The sequence below is a fragment of the Globicephala melas genome, chromosome 1, assembly GCF_963455315.2.
Source record: "Globicephala melas chromosome 1, mGloMel1.2, whole genome shotgun sequence".
NCBI classification, from domain to species: Eukaryota; Metazoa; Chordata; class Mammalia; order Artiodactyla; family Delphinidae; genus Globicephala; species Globicephala melas.
The window spans coordinates 5,247,486-5,265,917 of record NC_083314.1 but is presented as its reverse complement, the minus strand read 5'-3'; the positions used below and the strand labels follow the sequence as shown (position 1 = coordinate 5,265,917).

General features: G+C 42.5%; 1 protein-coding gene across 1 annotated transcript in view; it reads right to left on the bottom strand.

Moving 5' to 3' along the window:
* ASPM (assembly factor for spindle microtubules) overlaps positions 1 to 17,097 on the bottom strand; it is a 67,145-nt gene extending 50,048 nt beyond the window's left edge. The window contains 3 exon segments of the mRNA XM_060285081.1: positions 4,615 to 6,118; positions 6,273 to 6,416; positions 16,813 to 17,097. Coding sequence (XP_060141064.1) covers positions 4,615 to 6,118; positions 6,273 to 6,416; positions 16,813 to 17,097 — 1,933 coding nt within the window.
* Positions 17,098 to 18,432: the final 1,335 nt, after the last annotated feature.

Sequence of the window (18,432 nt, the reverse complement as noted above, 5' to 3'; positions counted from 1 at the left end):
ATGGATCCTGAGGGCATTATGCTGACTGAAATAAGTCAGAGAAAGACAAATACCACATGATCTCACTTACATGTGGCATCTGATGGAAACACAAAAACAAAAAACAAACTCACAGTGCTTCCCTGGTGGCGCAATGGTTGAGAATCTGCCTGCCAATGCAGGGGACACGGGTTCGAGCCCTGGTCTGGGAAGGTCCCACATGCCGCGGAGCAACTAGGCCCGTGAGCCACACTACTGAGCCTGCGCGTCTGGAGCCTGTGCTCCGCAACAAGAGAGGCCGCAACAATGAGAGGCCCGTGCACGGCGATGAAGAGTGGCCCCCCGCTCACCGCAACTAGAGAAAGCCCTCGCACAGAAATGAAGACCCAACACAGCCAAAAATAAATAAAATTTAAAAAAAAGAAAATAAACTTGTTTTAAAAAAAAACAAATAGATACAGAGAACAGATTGGTGGTTGCCAGAGATGGGGCTGGGGGTGGTGGTGAAATGGGTGAGGGGGTCAAAAGTTACAAACTTCCAGTTATAAAGTAAGTCCTGGGGGTGTGATGTCCAGTGGGGCGGCTGGACAAGACTGCGCTGTGTATTTGAGAGTTGTCGTGAGAGCAAATCTGAAAAGCTCCCACATAATAAGAAACAATTTTTTATTATAATTATGTATGCTGAGAGATGTTAAGAACAACAACAAAAGAGGATACCTGGACAGAATGGCAAGAGTAGCATGGCGAGAATGTTGTTGAATAATAAGACAGCAGGCTGGATAAGGGGAGGTCACATGAAGAGAATCTTAAATGACAGAATAAGGAGCTTGGAAATCATCTGGTGACAGCAGAGGGCCGCTGACGGTTCTGAGGCAGGAAGCAGGTAAAGCCACGTCCTGGACACCAAGTGCCTCAAGCTAACTGGCACATCACAAGTTTGAGGTTGGTGGATCTCCAAAACTGTCATCCTTGGTCAGTGCCCAAAATAAAAACCTCACGTCTACCCGCTCTCTCTCTTTCTCAAATCACAGTAGGATAGAAAGATGTGGTAGAACATGTATGTTGTAGACAGGGAGACCTGAGTTTAAACCGTGGCTCTATTTTAGGAGATTTTGTGACCTTGGGCAAGTTACTGGCCCTTTTGAGGCTGATATAAGGGACTTAGAGAAGGAAGTCATTCTATACAGAGGGGACAATTAACAGCAAATACCCTGAGGGAAGAGAATGTTGAAGGGTCAAGGATAACAAGGAAGCCAGGGTGACAGAAGCAAGAAGGACAGAGAGGAACGACGGAGGTTGGGAGGAGATTGGGGCAACACAGACCTTACAGGGCCTTGTGCATCATCATTGTAAGAACTTGGTTTCCAGTGAGACGAAAGGTCATCAGGGGCATAGTAACGGACAATGTTAGCATCCACTTAACAAATATTTGAAAAGTATGGCCCTGGTTGCTACGTGGAAAATAGACTCCAGAGAAGGCAAGGGTGAAAGCAAGATCTGTTAGGGGGCTTGCAGAGTCACAGACAGGCTCAGATGGTGCCATCAGAAATGGTGAGAAGTGATCCAATCCTGAATGTATTGATACTTGGAAGGAACAGAAGATAGGATTTGTCAATGGACTGAATTTGGAATCAGGCAGACCGTGTGCATTTATAGAGAAAGGGTAGGAGAGAAACACACTTAGGGACAATCCCAAGCTTTGGGGCCTGAAATGAGAGGAGGTCATAACAGAAGTGCTGTGTCGGGAGTGATACACCAGGTACACGTGTCACGGGAGTGGCGATAGCAAAGGGCTGGTTTTGGACAAATTAAAGATGCTTACTTGGCAGTCAAGTAGAAATATTAGATGTTGGATAAATGAGTCTACAGATTAGCGGTCCATCCCAAAGATATAAAATTGTGAGGCCTCCATGTACAGATAGTATTGAAAGCTGTGAGATGGCCTGAGATCGTTAAGGGAATGAGTGAAAGTATAAACAAGGTTCAGTGACTAAGTCTTCGTGTACTCCAAGGTTGGGAGGCTGGAGAGACACAGTGCTCCAAAGAGAAACCTGAGAAGCAGCCAGTGCCGCGGGAAAAGAACCAGGAGGAAGTGCGGCTGGCAGGATAAAGCATTTCGAGAAGAAGGAGATTCAAAGCATCAGTCTGCCTAAGAGTTCAAGATGAAGACTGAGAAATAACCACTGGACTCAAAGTGTGGATGTGTTCATGACCTTGACAGGAAAAGTTTTAGTAGAGTCGTCAAAATCTGGTTGAAGCGGTTTCAGCCAATAGGTGAGGAATTGGAAACAGCTAACATAAGCAACCTTCAAAGTGATTTTTTTTTTACACTAGAAAGCACCTTTTAATTCAAGCACGATGTTTACCCGGAAAAGTATACAGAACTCAGTGAACTATCACAAAGTGGATACCTAGGTTCTTTCGAAGAGTTTTGCTTAAAAGAAATCAAAAGAAAGGAGCAGGGCCTGAACGGGTAAGTGGTATCAGCAAAAAGTCTTTGTTTCTTTAGGAGCTGGAGGTAAGAACGGCACATCTGTGTGTCAATCAGAAATGACCCAGTAGGGAGTAAAACACTGGAGATGTGGGAGAGAGAAGGCAGCTGCTAAAGCAACGTCCGTGTAGAGGGCGTCGGGCTTTTGGTGCCGGTAGAGTCCGGCCTCACTGGGCGTGCAGACCTTTCAGGCTGTAATAGGAGGGAAGGGAGCCGTGCATGAAAACACAGCGGGGTGGTGGATGCTGCAGAAGTTTCCCTCAGTGAGGCAGGAAGCAGGTTGGGGAAGGAGCAGAGTGCCAGCTCCGGAGCCCTCCTGACCAGGTGGTACCCCAGCCCAACCACTTACCACCCGTGACCTTAGGCAAATTACTCAGCGTCTGGATGCGTACATTCCCTCATCTTCAACATGTATTCATGACAACATCTACTCGGTATGATTGCTGTAGGTAGGTATGAGAGGAGGAAATAGCAAAGCACTTACAACCGGGGCCGCGGAGAATGCAGTCAGTAAATGTTCACTGCTGTTATCCATCCTGAGCGGAGGGAGGGGGTGCTCGAGAAGAAGGGAGGGATGAGATAGGCTGCAGCAAAGTGATAAAGTCAATAAGCCAGGAGGATAGAGCCAAGAGGAGCTACGGGCTTCACTGCGGTTAGTGGTCAGGAATTTGAAGACCAACCAGCAAGGTCCAGGCACAGAGCAGGCAGACTTGGGCTAAGATTGGAATTTGCCAGACAAGCACAATGAACGTAAGAGAGGTGAACAAAGGGATTATGAGGAACTGTGGAATCCAAGCTGAATAACTAAGAAAGTGAGGATATAATGAGGTGAGGGCTGGGGAAATGGGGCTGGATTAGTTGGGTTCTAGAGAAAATGCTGAGATCATAGCGAGGGAGACGCCTTTAGGACAGTGTGGCCTAAGTACGCTGGAGCTAACACGCCAGGATATTGGAAGGCTCTCCTACAAGAATCTTGGGATCATAAAGAATCATCGTAAAGTAGTAGTTTTGGAGAAGGTCTCATGAGCCAAATGTAAAAATCTCGAGTTATCTCTCACTGTAACAAGGAGAACTCTGGGTGGGATAGTATGAAAAACGAACTTCAAGCTGTTTGCTGCTGTTTGCTTTCTTTTCGTTTGTTTTTAAGGAAGAAAGGAGAAGCAATAGTCTGGAAGCAGATATGAGACGGCGGGCGGTCCATTGTCCTACCGAGATACTCAAGGCCAGAGGAGCGGGAGAGAAGACAGCCAGTGCTGGCGAGGGTTGCATGAGGGCAGTGTTCTCGGGGGAGGGCCAGGCTCAGCGTGGGAACAGGAGGGAGTATCCAGAAGACAGGTGCTAAGGAAGGGCAGTGAGTCCACAGGGCACAGACCCTGTAAAGAGCTGCGGAGAAGGAGTGGAAGATGGTCCCAGTTAGGCGGTGTGCAAAGAAAAATGAGATAAAATACAGAGGGGGATATTTCCTAGGAGTCCTAGAACTCTTTTAAAATTACCTGTTAAATAACCTGTGTGGTTTGTTTCCCTGTGGGGACCTTGATTGGCGTCTGAGGGAACTGGGGTTAAAAGGTCATGATGGGATTGGCCCTAACAGTTTTCAAGGCAGACAGCGGTAGTACGGCTGTGAGTGCTAGGGAAGGAATGGTGAAGTTTTCCCCAAAGGAATGAGGCGCTCAGGTGCCCCGTCTTCATTCCTAAATAACGGCCAAGTAAAGGCTGAGCAGAATGATGTCCCCGGAGCACGGGGAGTGTAAAGGCCTCCTCTGCATCCCCCCAGGTGGTGTGATGGGGCCAGGCATTCACTGGGTCCTCCCATCAGGGCCTGGACTAAGGTGAGGCACGTAAAGTACAACACTAGAGGCGGGGGCCAAAAAACTCAGTCATCAAGTATTTTAATGCAAAATTTTTTAAAAATCAAAGTTAATGCAGAAAAATCACGATGAACAAAACGTTAAAAGTTTAAAAAAGAACGAGATCACAGTGACTGCAGAATTCAGCCCTGCGCTACGTTTGCTCCATCTTCCACTAAGCAAATTGGTAAATGAAAAGTACAAGTAAATTCAAGCTTATCGATAGTAATTTACTAAACCAAAAGAAACAGAAAATATGCCCTGCATAGCTATACTTTCATTAAAGATTTTATTAACAAGACTCACCAGTTTTCTTCTTCAGCTTTAACTTCTCTCTGTTGCTAATACGTTTCGAGGTGGAGGTTATCACTTTCTTTGTGTTTTTAACAGTTGATGTTTTGGACTCCACAGGAGAATAATGGATCCTTTTGATTTCTTGTACTTCTGTGTATTCTGTAACTGTAACCTTCAAATTTGCATCTTCTGTGTTTCCCTCACTCTTTCTTTTACGAGCAACTAAAGCTACCTTTGAGGGAGGAGTTATCACATTTTTACAACTCTTAGGTCTACTCAGTATTAAATCTCTAGCTGGAAGAAAAGAATGAAAATCACCTTTCTCTTTGTGATCATCTGTTTCTTTTTCACACTCACCCACTACAATACTGAGACATCTTTTTGCCTTCGGTTTATCAGCCTCCGTTTGGTTTTCTCTGGCACAGGTGGGCTTTCTTTTAGTAACAGTGGCAGAAAGTATTGGGCGTCTCTTAAGAGGTTTATCGTGGCTGTGACTAGAAATATCCTGAACTGCAGAAAATTTAGGCTGGTTCCGTTTCTTAAAAGTATAACAACTTGACTTCATTTCTAAAGCTTTGGATTCTTCAAAAGTAGCTTTTGGAGATTTTGAACCCTGACATTCAGGAATACAAGGTAAAACTTCATTTTTTCTCTCATCCTGAGAAGGTTGTGAGGCCTGAGAATTTACATTTGATAATGGTGACAATTTACATGTTTGCTGAGATACACATATGTATGCCATATTATCTTTTAAAAATTGATTTGGGGATAGAATTGGATTAATTGACTCTGATTCTAGATCCTGATTTAGTCCATAATTATCATTTATGAAAGAATCTGGACTTAAAATTGTCCGATAAATTTCACATACACTTTTTGACTCCAAAATCACAGGCCTTGAATTACCTTTCACACACATACCTGGTGAAAGACACATCACTAATTCTCGTTCATTATTAGCTGCATGGCTGTTATTCACAAAGGACTCCGGACTTAGAAAATTTCCTTGGCTTTGTGTGATGTTCAACGTTGAAGAATAGTTTGGGGTAAGAGTAAGTTTACTGTTCTCTTCAATTTGGCCACTAAGATTATTTATGGAGTCAAAGGAAGTTTCAGTTATGACTGTCTCATTAAAATGAAAATCGTTTACAATGTTGGCACCTTCTACTTTTAATACTTCCCCATTTTCAGATGCAGGAAGGGATGTGTAGGTAGTAGACTGATGGACAGAAACTGGCAAGCAGGTCTCCCCATGGCACTCTTGGAAAGTGGGACTGATAGGTGATATGGGTATTTTATTTTCTTCAAGGATTAAAGAATTGTTTTCTGTTGGGGAACAGCTTTCGTTCGTAGCCAGATTCTCACATGCTTGTAGTGGGCTCCTAACTCTGTCAAATTTTGAGGAAACATTAAATGTTTTATTTACATTTTGAATATTTGAAATCTTCTGGTTATGACCTGAAGAGGCTGATACTTTCTTTTTATTAATGGTATCCCAAAGACTCCTCTGCAAAAATAAGAAAACATACAGATTAAGTTGATAACTATTGAATAGTACCTTTAAGCAAAATTATGTATGCTACCTCAAGACTGTTAACAAAATAATTTTTACATATTATTATTTTCCTAGAGTAAATTACAGAATGATGAAAACTTAGTACCTTTTTCTTTTTCGGCTCTTCTGCATTTCCTAGTAATATAGCTTGGTGTTTCAGAACATCATTTACAAGAAATGTCACGATCTCTCTTACTCGGCCTCCTTTTAACGGTGTCCAGGTAATAGAAATAACAATTTTTTCTTTAGGCTATAATCAAAAGAATACATTTTAAATGACTATAACAGTAGTGATGTATAATAACCAAAATATATTATATGCAACTTAGAATACAGTAGATGATTAATAATTGTTACTCACCAACACTCTATACCCTAACAACATTTAGAAATCAAATATATTTTCCTACCCTATCTCATTTCATTATAAGGAAAAAAGTTACTAGCAATAACAAGCTTCACAACAAAATAAAATTATAATAATCACTCAGTGGTTTTTAAAAATTTAATCACATATTTCCACTTCTTTAGAATATGTACAGAACCTCTGTACATATATAATGTACAATATAATGTACAAATATAATGACCTTACATTAGAAAGAATTTTTCAAAAAGCAATGTAAAGATGATCAGCTAAATTCCTTGCTCTCCACTTCTCTAAAGTCCATATTATCATTATTGATATTTGTTAAATACTTTGTTCCAGGCATAGTTTCAGGTATCTAATATAACTAGTCAAATCCTCACATCCCTAGTAAGCAGATACTGTGATGATGCACGTTTTACAGATGAAGTAATCAAGGTCCAGAATGCTTTAAGTATTTTGCCAAAGTCATACCGCTAGTAATTAGAACCCAGGCAGCCTGAGTCCAGAGTTTAAACCTTAACATCTACACCCTACAGCCTGGCAGGAATTTGCAAAATGCAAAACCCTCACATGACAAAACAAACTCTGTCTTTGTTGTTTTTCAGGGGAAAAAAAAGACAAGTTTTGTTTGTTTGTATGTATGTATGCATGTATTTAGACAAATTAAAATAGAAGTTTTACTGCAGAAGTTGTATTATGGTAATGCTGGAAGGGAGGAGAGATGGTAGACCAACTACCAACATTAGGACCCACAATCACACAACCCGAAAGACAAGAAATAGTGGAGCTGAACTGGTATCAGCCTCACAGAGGAGGTCAGACCTTTACAGCTTTTCCCCTGGACAGAAAAAGCAATTCTCCTGTCCTCTTCATAGTACCTGGGCTTCTCAGAACTCATACTCCTAGAGTTTAGTTATACAGGTGCCTGTTTTTAGTACCAAGCTTGCCTGCCATATAATAAAAGTCCTTACTTTGATATCTGTCTTTTATTCCCTTCTCTATGCTTGGCCATGGGCCCAGTAGAAGCATACTCCAGTTTCATGATACTGAATGAATATCTTTGGATCTTTCTTGTTGAATTATGCTAACTCAGTTAAGTGACCAGCTACAGCAAAAACAACAAGAATAAAATCATAAGAAAAACTCTGGTGAAGGCTAGCCTCCCCCTTGGCTGGCCTTGCAGAATTCCTGAGCTTCTCAACAACTGAGTATCCATAATTAGGTGAGTGTCCGAGACTCACTTTCAGAGCTCTGAAGGCCTCAGTAGATGGATAAACTGGAAAAATCTCAGTCCCAGAGACCACACACACCATCTTCAACCCACCTGTTGTTAACCTAGGTCAGATCAGACTCACACAACTCTAATAAAAGGAAAGGGGATTATAAGCAAAGGTTAGGGTTGGAAGATCCCCCGAATTTAGAGCTTAAATGGGCTTTGTCTCATTTCACTAAATATCAACTCATCACTTTGTTAAATTAATGTTTAACAGCACATCTGTGGTAGGCTAGATCATTTTGGTTCCAGGCTAGGATGTTTCTGGTTCTGTGATGTGTGCTCCCCATATAGAAATCATTAGGTCAGTGAATGTTCTTCCTTTTTTTGTCATATACAGACATACCTTGTTTTATTTTTCTTTATTTCGCTTCATAGATACTGCATTTTTTTTTTTTTTAATAAATTGAAAGTTTGTGGCAACCCTTCATTGAGCAAGTCTACTGGTGCCATTTTTCCCACAGCATTTGCTCACTTTGTATCTCTGTGTCACATTTTGGTAATTCTTGCAATATTTCAAACTTTTTCATTATAATATTTGTTCTGGTGCTCTGTGATCTTTGATGTTAGTATTGTAATCGTTTGGGGTCCAGGAACTGAGCCCATAGAAGACAGCAGCCTTCACTGAGAAATGCTGTGTGTGTTCTGACTGCTCCACTGACCAGCTGTTCCCCCGCGTCTCTCCCTCTTCCTCGGCCTCCCTGTTCCCTGGTTCCCTGAGACACAACAACATTGAAATTAGGCCAATGAACAACCCTGCGACAGTCTCTAAGTGTTCCAGTGAAAGAAAGAGTCGCATGTTTCTCACTTTGAATCAAAAGCTAGAAATGATTAAGCTGAGAGAGGAAGGCACGTCAGAAGCGTTGACAGGAGGAAAGGTGGGCCTCCTGCGTCCAGCTGTGAAGGAAAAGGAAACGTTCTTAAAGGTGATAACCTATTTAAGATCATTTAAAACTCAAAATGGAGCAACTGTTGTTCAGGCATCCAAAATGGAACCTGGTGGCCATCGTGGATGTGGTTTTAGACACATTCCTGCATCAGTAAGAACCTGAATTTTCTGAACGGTATCAGACTCAAGGATACTGAGGTAGGAGATAGACGGGCCCTTGGGCTGGACAGCTGGTGTTTGTAAGCGGAGGAAAATCTGTTCTCCCTGGACACTCCAAGGACAAAGTTAATGGCAGGAGCTGAGCTCTGCTGGAGTAACAAGATAAGATGACCACTCCTGACTCCTTGGGGGTCAAAAAGGAGGGGGCACCACCCCATAATAGGTGATGCCAAGCCTCTCACAGCCCCTGTGATGGAACCCATCTTGGAAAAAAGATGCACGCACATGTTGGGGAGGGTCCTAGAACAGGTCATTTGTGGGAAAAGAAGTGAGATAATTGGCCAAAGGTGAACAAAGACCCGGCAGGACTGTCCCTTATAAAGGGTTTAAATCGCCTCTTCACTGCACTCCTCTTCGTTAGGAAGGACACCCACACCCTTTCTCCCCAGGTGTGTATTGCTTCAGTCTTAAATAAACAAACTGCTTCTCTGTGTGCTCTCCCACTTGTTGTGCTGTGTCTCTAATAATAAACTTTGTACCTGTTTTTACAGTTTTTGCCTCCTTGAAACATTCTCACTTTCAAACGGGGGTAAGAGCCAGGGCCACTCTGCTTCTAGTCTCTGGCCCCTGGTGGTCTGGCAGCTAGGATTCCTGGTTTTCATCCAGGTGACCCAGGTTCAATTCCTGGGCAGGGAACTAAGATCTCGCTTCAAGCCACGGCTCACTTCTGTCTTTCTGAAATCACTACTACCAGCCGTTCTCAAAACAGTATCTGCTAGAACTGCCAGCTGTAACATTATGGTCTCAAGGCCTCCCCTTGTAACTCTGCAACCCTTTTGGACCCCAACAAATCCTGGCTTAACAAGCACCCTTACTTCTTGCCAGCTCCAATCCTAATCCTTGATGAACAACTTACGTCACCTTCCTGTTTTTTGCCTTAATAAGCTTTCCTCATTTTGTAGTCTGATGGAACACAATTCAAGTACTTTTTGGATCTGTGTCTCCTGGGCTGGAGTCCTAACAAACCCAAATAAACACCTCTTTATTTCAATCAGTTCTTGGAATTCTTGGTTAACAAAGGAAATTAAAAGTGCTACTCCAGTGAACACAAGAATGATAAGAAAGCAAAACAGCCTTATTGCTGACATGGAGAAAGTATTAACGGTCCGGATAGAAGACCAAACCAGCCACAACATTCGCTTAAGCCAAAGCCTCATCCAGAGTTAAGATCCTAACTCTCTGCAATTCTATGAAGGCTGAGAGAATTAAAGAAACTGTAGACGAGTTTGAAGCTGGCAGAGCTTGGTTCATGAGGTTTAAGGAAAGAAGTCATCTTCACAACATTAAAAGTGCAAGGTGAAGCACTAAGTGCTGATGTAGAAGCTGCAGCAAGTTATCCAGGAGATCTCCTAAGATAATTAATGAAGGTGATTGCACTAAACAAGAGGTTTTCAGTGTAGAGGAAACAGACTTCTACAGGACGAAGATGCAATCTAGGACTTTCATAGCTGGAGAGGAAAAGTCAATGCCTGGCTTCAAAGCTTCAAATGACAGGCTGACTCTCTCCTTAGGGACTAATGCAACTGGTGACTTCAAGTTGAAGTTAATGCTCGCTTACTATTCTGAAAGTCCTACGGCCCTTAAGAATTATGCTGAATCTACTCTGCCTGTGTTCTGTAAATGGAACAACTAAATCTGGATGATGGCACATGTCTTTACAACATGGTTTACCAATATTTCAAGCCCACTGTTGAGACATACTGCTCAGAAAAAAAGACTAAATTCCTTTCAAAATATTATTGCTCACTGACAATGCACCTGGTCACCCAAGAGCTCTGATGTAGCAGTGAGATTAATGTTATTTTCATGCCTGCTAGAACAACATCTATTCTGCAGCCCATAGATCAAGGAGTAATTTCGACTTTCAAATCTTATGAAGAAATACATTTCATAAGGCTATAGTTGCCATAGATAGTGATTCCTCGGATGGATCTGGGAAAAGTAAATTGAAAACCTTCTGAAAGGGATTCAGCATTCTGGATGCCATTAAGAACATTCATGATTCATGGGAAGAGGTCAAAATATCAACATTAACAGGAGTCTGGAAGAAGTTGATTCTAGTCCTCATGAATGACTTTGAGGGTTTCAGTTACTTCCTGGAAGTAACTGAAGATATGGTAGAAATAGCAAGAGAACTAGAATTGTAATAGGGAAGAACAAATCTGACTCCATATTAGATCTGTTTCTTTTACTTTAAACTTTGTACTCTATTGCTTTTGCTACAAGTTAAGAATATTGCCTATAGCCTGAAATATACAGGATAGCCCATTCTCAAGGCTCTGACCTTTAAAGGCATAACACTTTTCCATTCATATAGAGATTCAAAAGCTGCAGAACAGAGAATAACATTTGTCTTGTTGGAGGTTTATAGGAACATCATGACCTGACCTACAGGGACAGCTGCGAGAGCAAAGGATTCTGACACCAAGAAGTTTGCAACAACTAACAAGAGACCCTCCCCTTTTAATATAAAAGAAGCCTGAATTCTAACTCAGGTAAGATGGTTCTTTGGAACACTAGTCCGCCATCTTCTTGGTCAGCTGGCTTTCCAAATAAAGTCACTATTCCTTGCCCTAACGACTTGTCTCTAGATTTACTGTCCCGTTGTGTGGTGAGTAGTACGAGCTTGGACTCGGACAACAGATTTAAAAGTGGTGCTTGCAGATGTGACTGAATTGCTGCAATTTCATGATAAAACTTGAATGGATGAGAAGTTGCTTCTTATGGATGAACAAAGAGAATGGTTTCTTGAGATGGAATCTACTCCTGGTGAAGATGCTGTGAAGATTACCGAAATGACAACAAAGGATTTAGAATATTACATAAACTTAGTTGATAAAAAAAGGCAGGGTTTGAGAGGATTGACTTTAATTTTGAAAGACGTTCTACTGTGGTTAAAATGCTATCAAACAGCACCGCAGGCTACAGAGAAATTGTTCATGAAAGGAAGAGTCAATCAATGCAGCAAACTTCACTGTTGTCTTGTTTGAAGAAATTGCCACGGCAACTCCACCCTTCAGCAGCCACCACCCTGATCAGTCAGCAGCATCAACATCGAGGCAAACCCTCCAATGAGCAAAAAGATTACAGTTTACTGAAGGCTCAGATTGTTCCCATCTTTTAGTAGTAGTCTTTTTAACTTAAGATATGTATATTGTCTTTTTAGACATGATGCTATTGTACACTTAATAATTACAGTATAGTGTAAACATAACTTTTATATGCACTGGGAAACCAAAACATTCTTGTGACTCGCTTTACTGTGATTTTCACTCTATTGCAGTGGTCTGAAACTGAACCCACAATATCTCCAAGGTCTGCCTGTACAACTGACTTAATGGGCATATCTATCAAATTTTGTTCTTATTGAGATTCAAATGAAATTATCTGTTTAGGATAAATTCAAGAGTGTGAACTCTTACTACTTGCTTCTCAATTTATATATAGAAAATTTTAAAAGGGGGTGTCCCTTCTAAAGAGTTACTGTTATTTAACAAATAGTTATTGAGTGCCTAATGGCATACATAGTGCCTGACACAGGATAGGCATACATTAAATATTTAACTGACAAAATTATTGAATGAATGAAAAGTAGACATGGTCTCTGGCCTCAGGGACACTATATTCTTCTCAATAAAAGAAATTACAAAATCTAAGTGAAAAGATAAATACAAAAATACAAGTCCCCAATACTGTTATCAATAAAACAAAAAAAAGGTTTGAGAGAGCCAGAGTGAAGGGACCTATAATCTCTAACTGGGTGATCAGAGAGTATACTACTAATTTTTAAGCTAAGACAAAGTATATGAGCAATTCAGCAGAACGTGCCAACATGTACACAGCCCTGAAACAAGAAATTGCTTAGTGTATCCCTAGAAACAAACAGAGGACCAGTGTGGCTTCATGTTAGCGGGAAGGCAAATGACCTGCGATACATGAGGTTGGAGAGAGAAGCAGAGGACTATGGTATATACGTAATCTCTTTAACAGATTTGAACATTATAAACAGCATTACTTAGGTGTACATTTTGTGGCTGCAGAGGCTTTGTTTTGTTTTGTTTGTTTGCCTATTTTCTTTAAGGCATACCAAAATGAAGTGCTAGTCTTTTTATCCTTAACTGAAAGGTTAATCAGCTAACTCAGGAGGAGAGCACATTGGAAAGAAGATGCTCAGAGCGCTCATCCCCTTTTCCTTTTCCATGCCCCCTCCTCCATCCACCTTCTCATGAGGAAGCCCTTCGTTAATCTGTAACAATCCATAGACTGAGACAGTGAGAGCGACTCAGTTCTGAAAAATATGTCAAGGGATTTATAACTGATACATGCTTTTTGGACTGCAGTGATAGTCTAGCTACAAAACTTCACCTTTTATGGAGACAAATACCCTCAGAGGTGTAAAAACAGAAATAAAACATAAATCATTTTACTTTTTCCCTTTTGTAAATCTTTATTTGGTCTCCCCTGCCCCCCAACTCCACCCTTTAAAAAAATTTCTTAGGTAACTCAAACAAATGAAGGAACAGATCTGTTACACTACTTTCTTTTAAATATGCCTCTATTACCTTCAGTAATGGCATTCTTGGATATGCATCACTGTTAATTTTTTGAACAGAAGCATTGCCATGTGTCTGAGATAAGAATCTTACTATTTTATCTAGATTCTGAAAGACAGCAGAAAGTCAGAATTACAATAAAAAAAGTGGACTGCATCTCCCTCCTTTGGGAGAAGATTAAAAAAATGTTGTCAATCAATAAACAAGATGATCTCTCATAATTCCATCTGGTCCTAAGATTCTGTGGTCTTTGTTTACAAACTTTTTATTAGTGACAAATCAGAAAATGGTAGTTGCAGCCAGTGACAACGGAAGCTGCCTTGTTATTAAATGGATCTGGCCCGCCTCCTTGTGGCCATAAGTGCAATGACCATAACTGTCTGAGAAGCCCGGCTGTGAAGGAGGAGGGAAGAGTCAGGTTTGGGGCTGCCCTGCCAGTCAGTTCATCCAAGTCTCCCAGTCACATCAAATTAGCATCAAACTCATTGCACAACAGACGGGTGGCTTATTTTCTTGAAGAAGTGCGAGCTGCCTCATGTTAGCCTCTACTCGTTTGCAGAGCAAAAGCTCCTATTTCCAGAACTGGCACCAATGAGTCTGTTAAACCATCCAGTTGAGTTGTTCATAACCCTGGTTACAGAGATCATTTGAGGGGTTTGTAAAAAGTAAAAATGCCCCGACCCTCCTCTATGTCCTCCCCAGGAGTGATGCTGTAGTGGGGTCCTGGTACCGGTGGTTTTTTCAAAGCTCACCACTGAGGTAACGTGCAGTCAGGATGGAAACACCACGTAGCTTAATCCCATTCAGTAGGATGGCTGGTGATTTTAACTGAATGTCATTATGAAGACTCAGACCCAAATGACAAATTCCCTACATTAGAGCAGTCCTATGCAGATTCTAACACACCAGTATTATTGAAGTTTTAAGAAGAATGACTAGGAGATTAAAAGAAACCCAAAAGATCATTTAAAAAAGTTTTCCTTGGATTGGCCCCAGTAAATCTGCTCTACAAAAATATCCCAAATGACAGTCTTCTGGTCCTCACTCCTTATTAGGCCTAGATACATTGTACTGTAGACCTATTTTTATACTAATTGTGAATTTCTGTCACTATTTGGCAAGTATAACACTTTACCTAGTGGTTCGTTAGATGCCATCTGCGTACATCGAGTTTTCTGTATTTACCCCCAGAAATTCACATCAGTGAGTGTGGAGTGGTGAGTAGAAATCTCCCTCATTTAACAAGCAATCCAGACAAATCTGACGCACGTGGTTGAGGCATCTCAGAGAAACGCTGCTTAGTCATACCGTGACACGCTAATTCACTGAAGGTGTGGGGTGTGTTGTAGTTAAGGGATGTTCTAATATTTATTTTCTACTACAGTGCTTTCCAAAATGTGGTCCCTGGACCAGTAGCAGAGGCATCACCTGGGAACTTCTTAGAAATGCAAGTTCTAGTCCTATTCTACACATATGGAATCAGAAACTCTGAAGGTGGGGACCCAAAAGTATTTTAACCAGCCCTCCAGGTGATTCTGATGCATTCTTAAATGTGAGAACCACCGGTCTCCTCAAAACAACCTCCTTGACAGTTGTTTGATGTAGCTTCTTCTTGTTCTTAGAATTTTTCCCTCAACCTCCTAACATGTCTTTAGGAAGGAACCATGTCTCACGTCTATAAATCAATATAAGGGAAAGCGCATGGGATTTAAAATTATAAGACCTGGATGGGAATCCCAGCTCTGTCAATTGCTATGAATAAAACCATGCGTAAATATTTCCACCCTCTGAGCATATTTCCTCATTAAAAATCAGGAAGAGAACACTTATTCAGGACACAGAGTCCAGACTTTTGCTTGAAGCTTTCTCTCATTTGAGCACCATGCACAGCTGCAGTTGGCATTACTTCCAACCAATGGATGAGAAAATAGACACGGAAGACTCAGAAGAGTGAACTGAGCTGCCTACCCTGATCCACTGGACACAAACCCTTTGACAGTGTTGCCTTATCTACAAATGTGGATAAGGACTCCATGAGTTTGATGTAAGGATTAAATAAGGCAACAGAGTTTAAAAGAATTTGTAAACGGTGAACATTATGTTTGTATGTATTATCTTAGTGGCTTGGTGGGTTAAGTGGAATCAGCACACTCAGACCTGAAGCTGAGGGAAATCAACAGCTAATAAAAGACAAGTTTTGTTTTAAAGCAGAAACCATAAAACATCATAAAACAGATGGTTTAAAATATAAGAACAGTTAACTTTTACAGTATAAAAAGTATAATTCTAAAAAAACAAAACCCAAAAACTTTAGTTCCACAAAACAAAAAAGAACAAGTAGAAGCATTATGTAGATAGAAAAATGTATATATCTTTTCACGAAAAGAAAAGCAAACATTTATAAACTAGAGAGAAGGGGCAGGTTCTTAAGTGTAGCTGAACCACTGCTTAGCACAAGTCAACAGACCTCAGATTAAAGCCTCTTCTCACTGCCTTAGGAAGCGGTTATTTACATAAGGAGTGAGACTCCCTCAGCTAATTTTTGTTTTCTTTTCACCCTTTCAGAGATTCTAATCAATGGAAAGACCACAGAAATCAAAATAAGAAAGTAAATTCTCTAGATTTTGGTGACAGGAATGGGAGCATTACTCTGGCCAATGCAATGAAGAAAAGCTACCCACGAAGTTCTTGAAACAACATAAAATTAAATTTGAATCACCGTTAAAACTACACTACAGCAAACAAACAAAAATAAGATTAAAATAATAAGGTGTTCATACTGGTTGAAAACAACACTGAGGAAGTGTTTTTGGTTTTGTTGCTATAGACGTTTGGCCAAAACAAAGCTCACCGGAATAGTAGTTACCCTGACCCTGTGGAATCAGTTTCCCTATGGAAACTGAAGTGGATATTTAAGATGACTGATGGAAAGCAATTAAAAAACCCTGCTCTAACCAAAGTACTCCTGGCAGTTTTAAATACAGACAGATGGATGGATGGATGGATGGAGAGACAGATGAAAGATAAGAATATTGATTTTAAAAGTGCCATCCATTACTCTGGAACCGCAAGTCTTCTCGAGGCCTGAAGTCTATGAAAAACGCTTCTCTGCAACAGAAAACTAGGAAAGGGCTTCTAAGGATGCTCCGCGCAGGTGCGTGGACGCGATGTCACCGCCCAAGTCCCCGCTGACCAGGCTCCTCTGCCCCGGGGACCAGGGCTCACCCAGCGTTAGAGGGAAGGACCTGGCTTTATCTCCAGCCCTCAGGTCCGCTGCTGCTTGTTCCGAGGCCCCTCCCGGAGCGCGGCGGGGAGACCGCGGAGGGCCCACTCCCCTCCTACCTGCAGCACGAAGGCGCTCGGCCAGACGGTGAAGCCGCACTCGGCGGCCGGGCCACGGGACAGCCTCACGGCGGTCGCCTCCTCGTTGGGGTTGTCCAGGGCCAGGGGCAGCGTCCGCGAGGCTCCCAGGCGCACGTCCCCGAAGCAGAGGAAGGGCGACCTGCAGAAGTGGCTGAGGGACAGGACCGGCGGGGAGGCCGCCTCCTCCTCGGCCCGGGAGCCCCGCGGCCTCGGTTCCGGGGGGCTCCGTTCCCAGCGGTCGCGCCCCCGACGCCTGGTCGCCATGGCGGCCTCTGGGCCCAACGGGCTGCTCCGAGCCGCCGTGCAGGAACGCCCACCGTGTCCTCTCGGGAAGCTGGGAGAATTGGAGCGAATTCGCCCCCTTTCTCGTGCGATCGCCGGGACCCGGTAAATAAGCCGGACACACAGACTCGCAAACTGGAAACAGGAGCAAACAGCGCAGGTTCTTTGCTCTGTTTAAACTTCCCGCCGCCACCAATGGGGGCGCCCGGACCCGCCCACCTCCCCGCGGGGCCAATCATCGGGCAGCAGTCCCGGCCAATGAGAAGAGGGCGCCTTATTTAAACGTGATGACGGCGGCGCCTGGCTCTGCGCGCGGAGGCGACAGTGGCTTCGAGGTCTCGGTGGCCCCTGAGGCCCGGGGCTCAGACTCGGAATTCGCCTTTCGGTTTTGTGAACAGGCTGCTTGAAAGAAAGAGAGTCACAGCACTTCCACCGTAAATGCAGCAGTCATTGCCTTGCTGGGACAGTGATTTCCCTCCCCCAGTATCCCCGCCCAGGGTCACAACCCTGAGCTCCCCGCAGAGGCTTCCTGGGCCCAAATGGGAGAAAATGAGGAAAATTAAATGTATAGTTAGTGTGAACGTGCTGATGTCAGTGCCTGACCCCAGCAGGGGCTCAGTGATACAGGGAGCAAAACTAGGTAAACAAACAAAACCTGAGATTCCCAGAAATTCATAAGTGATGGTCTTGACTGGCATTGCCCTTGACAAATAACTTCCGGTTTTCATTTTAATTGTAGACATCCGATAATAATGGTTATCGCTTACATGTTACTCTTTGCCAGGCATTGTTTTAAGCCCTGCACATATTTATCTCAACCTTCATTTCAACCCTGTGAGGGAGGTGCCATGATTCGTGCTTCACAGATGAGCGAGGCCGGCGTCCAGCCAGCCAGGAAGTGGCAAAGCCAGGAGACGGACACAGGCAGCTCGGCTGGTCTTGCTCTCACCCCTGCACCTACTGCCTCTAAAGACAGGAGAAGACTTTAAAAAATAACGTGAGGATGTGTGTACGCGTGCATGAAATATATCAAAAGAAATCTCCCTGGGTGGAAAACCAAAATGAGGAAGGTGGGATCTGAAATTATATATTCACTGACACCCATTATGACCTGATGTTGAACTCAGTTATCTTAACGATACTGAATCAAAAGTGTTCATGGAGGTTTCTTAAAATCCTAATTTAGGATTGATGCACAATGAGACCACTACTCCATAATTTTTTAGCAAAATGTTAATGTGAACAATAACCTTCATATACACTTAATTTATATTTATTATTTCATACTGTGAATGTTGTTCATCAAATTAACATTAC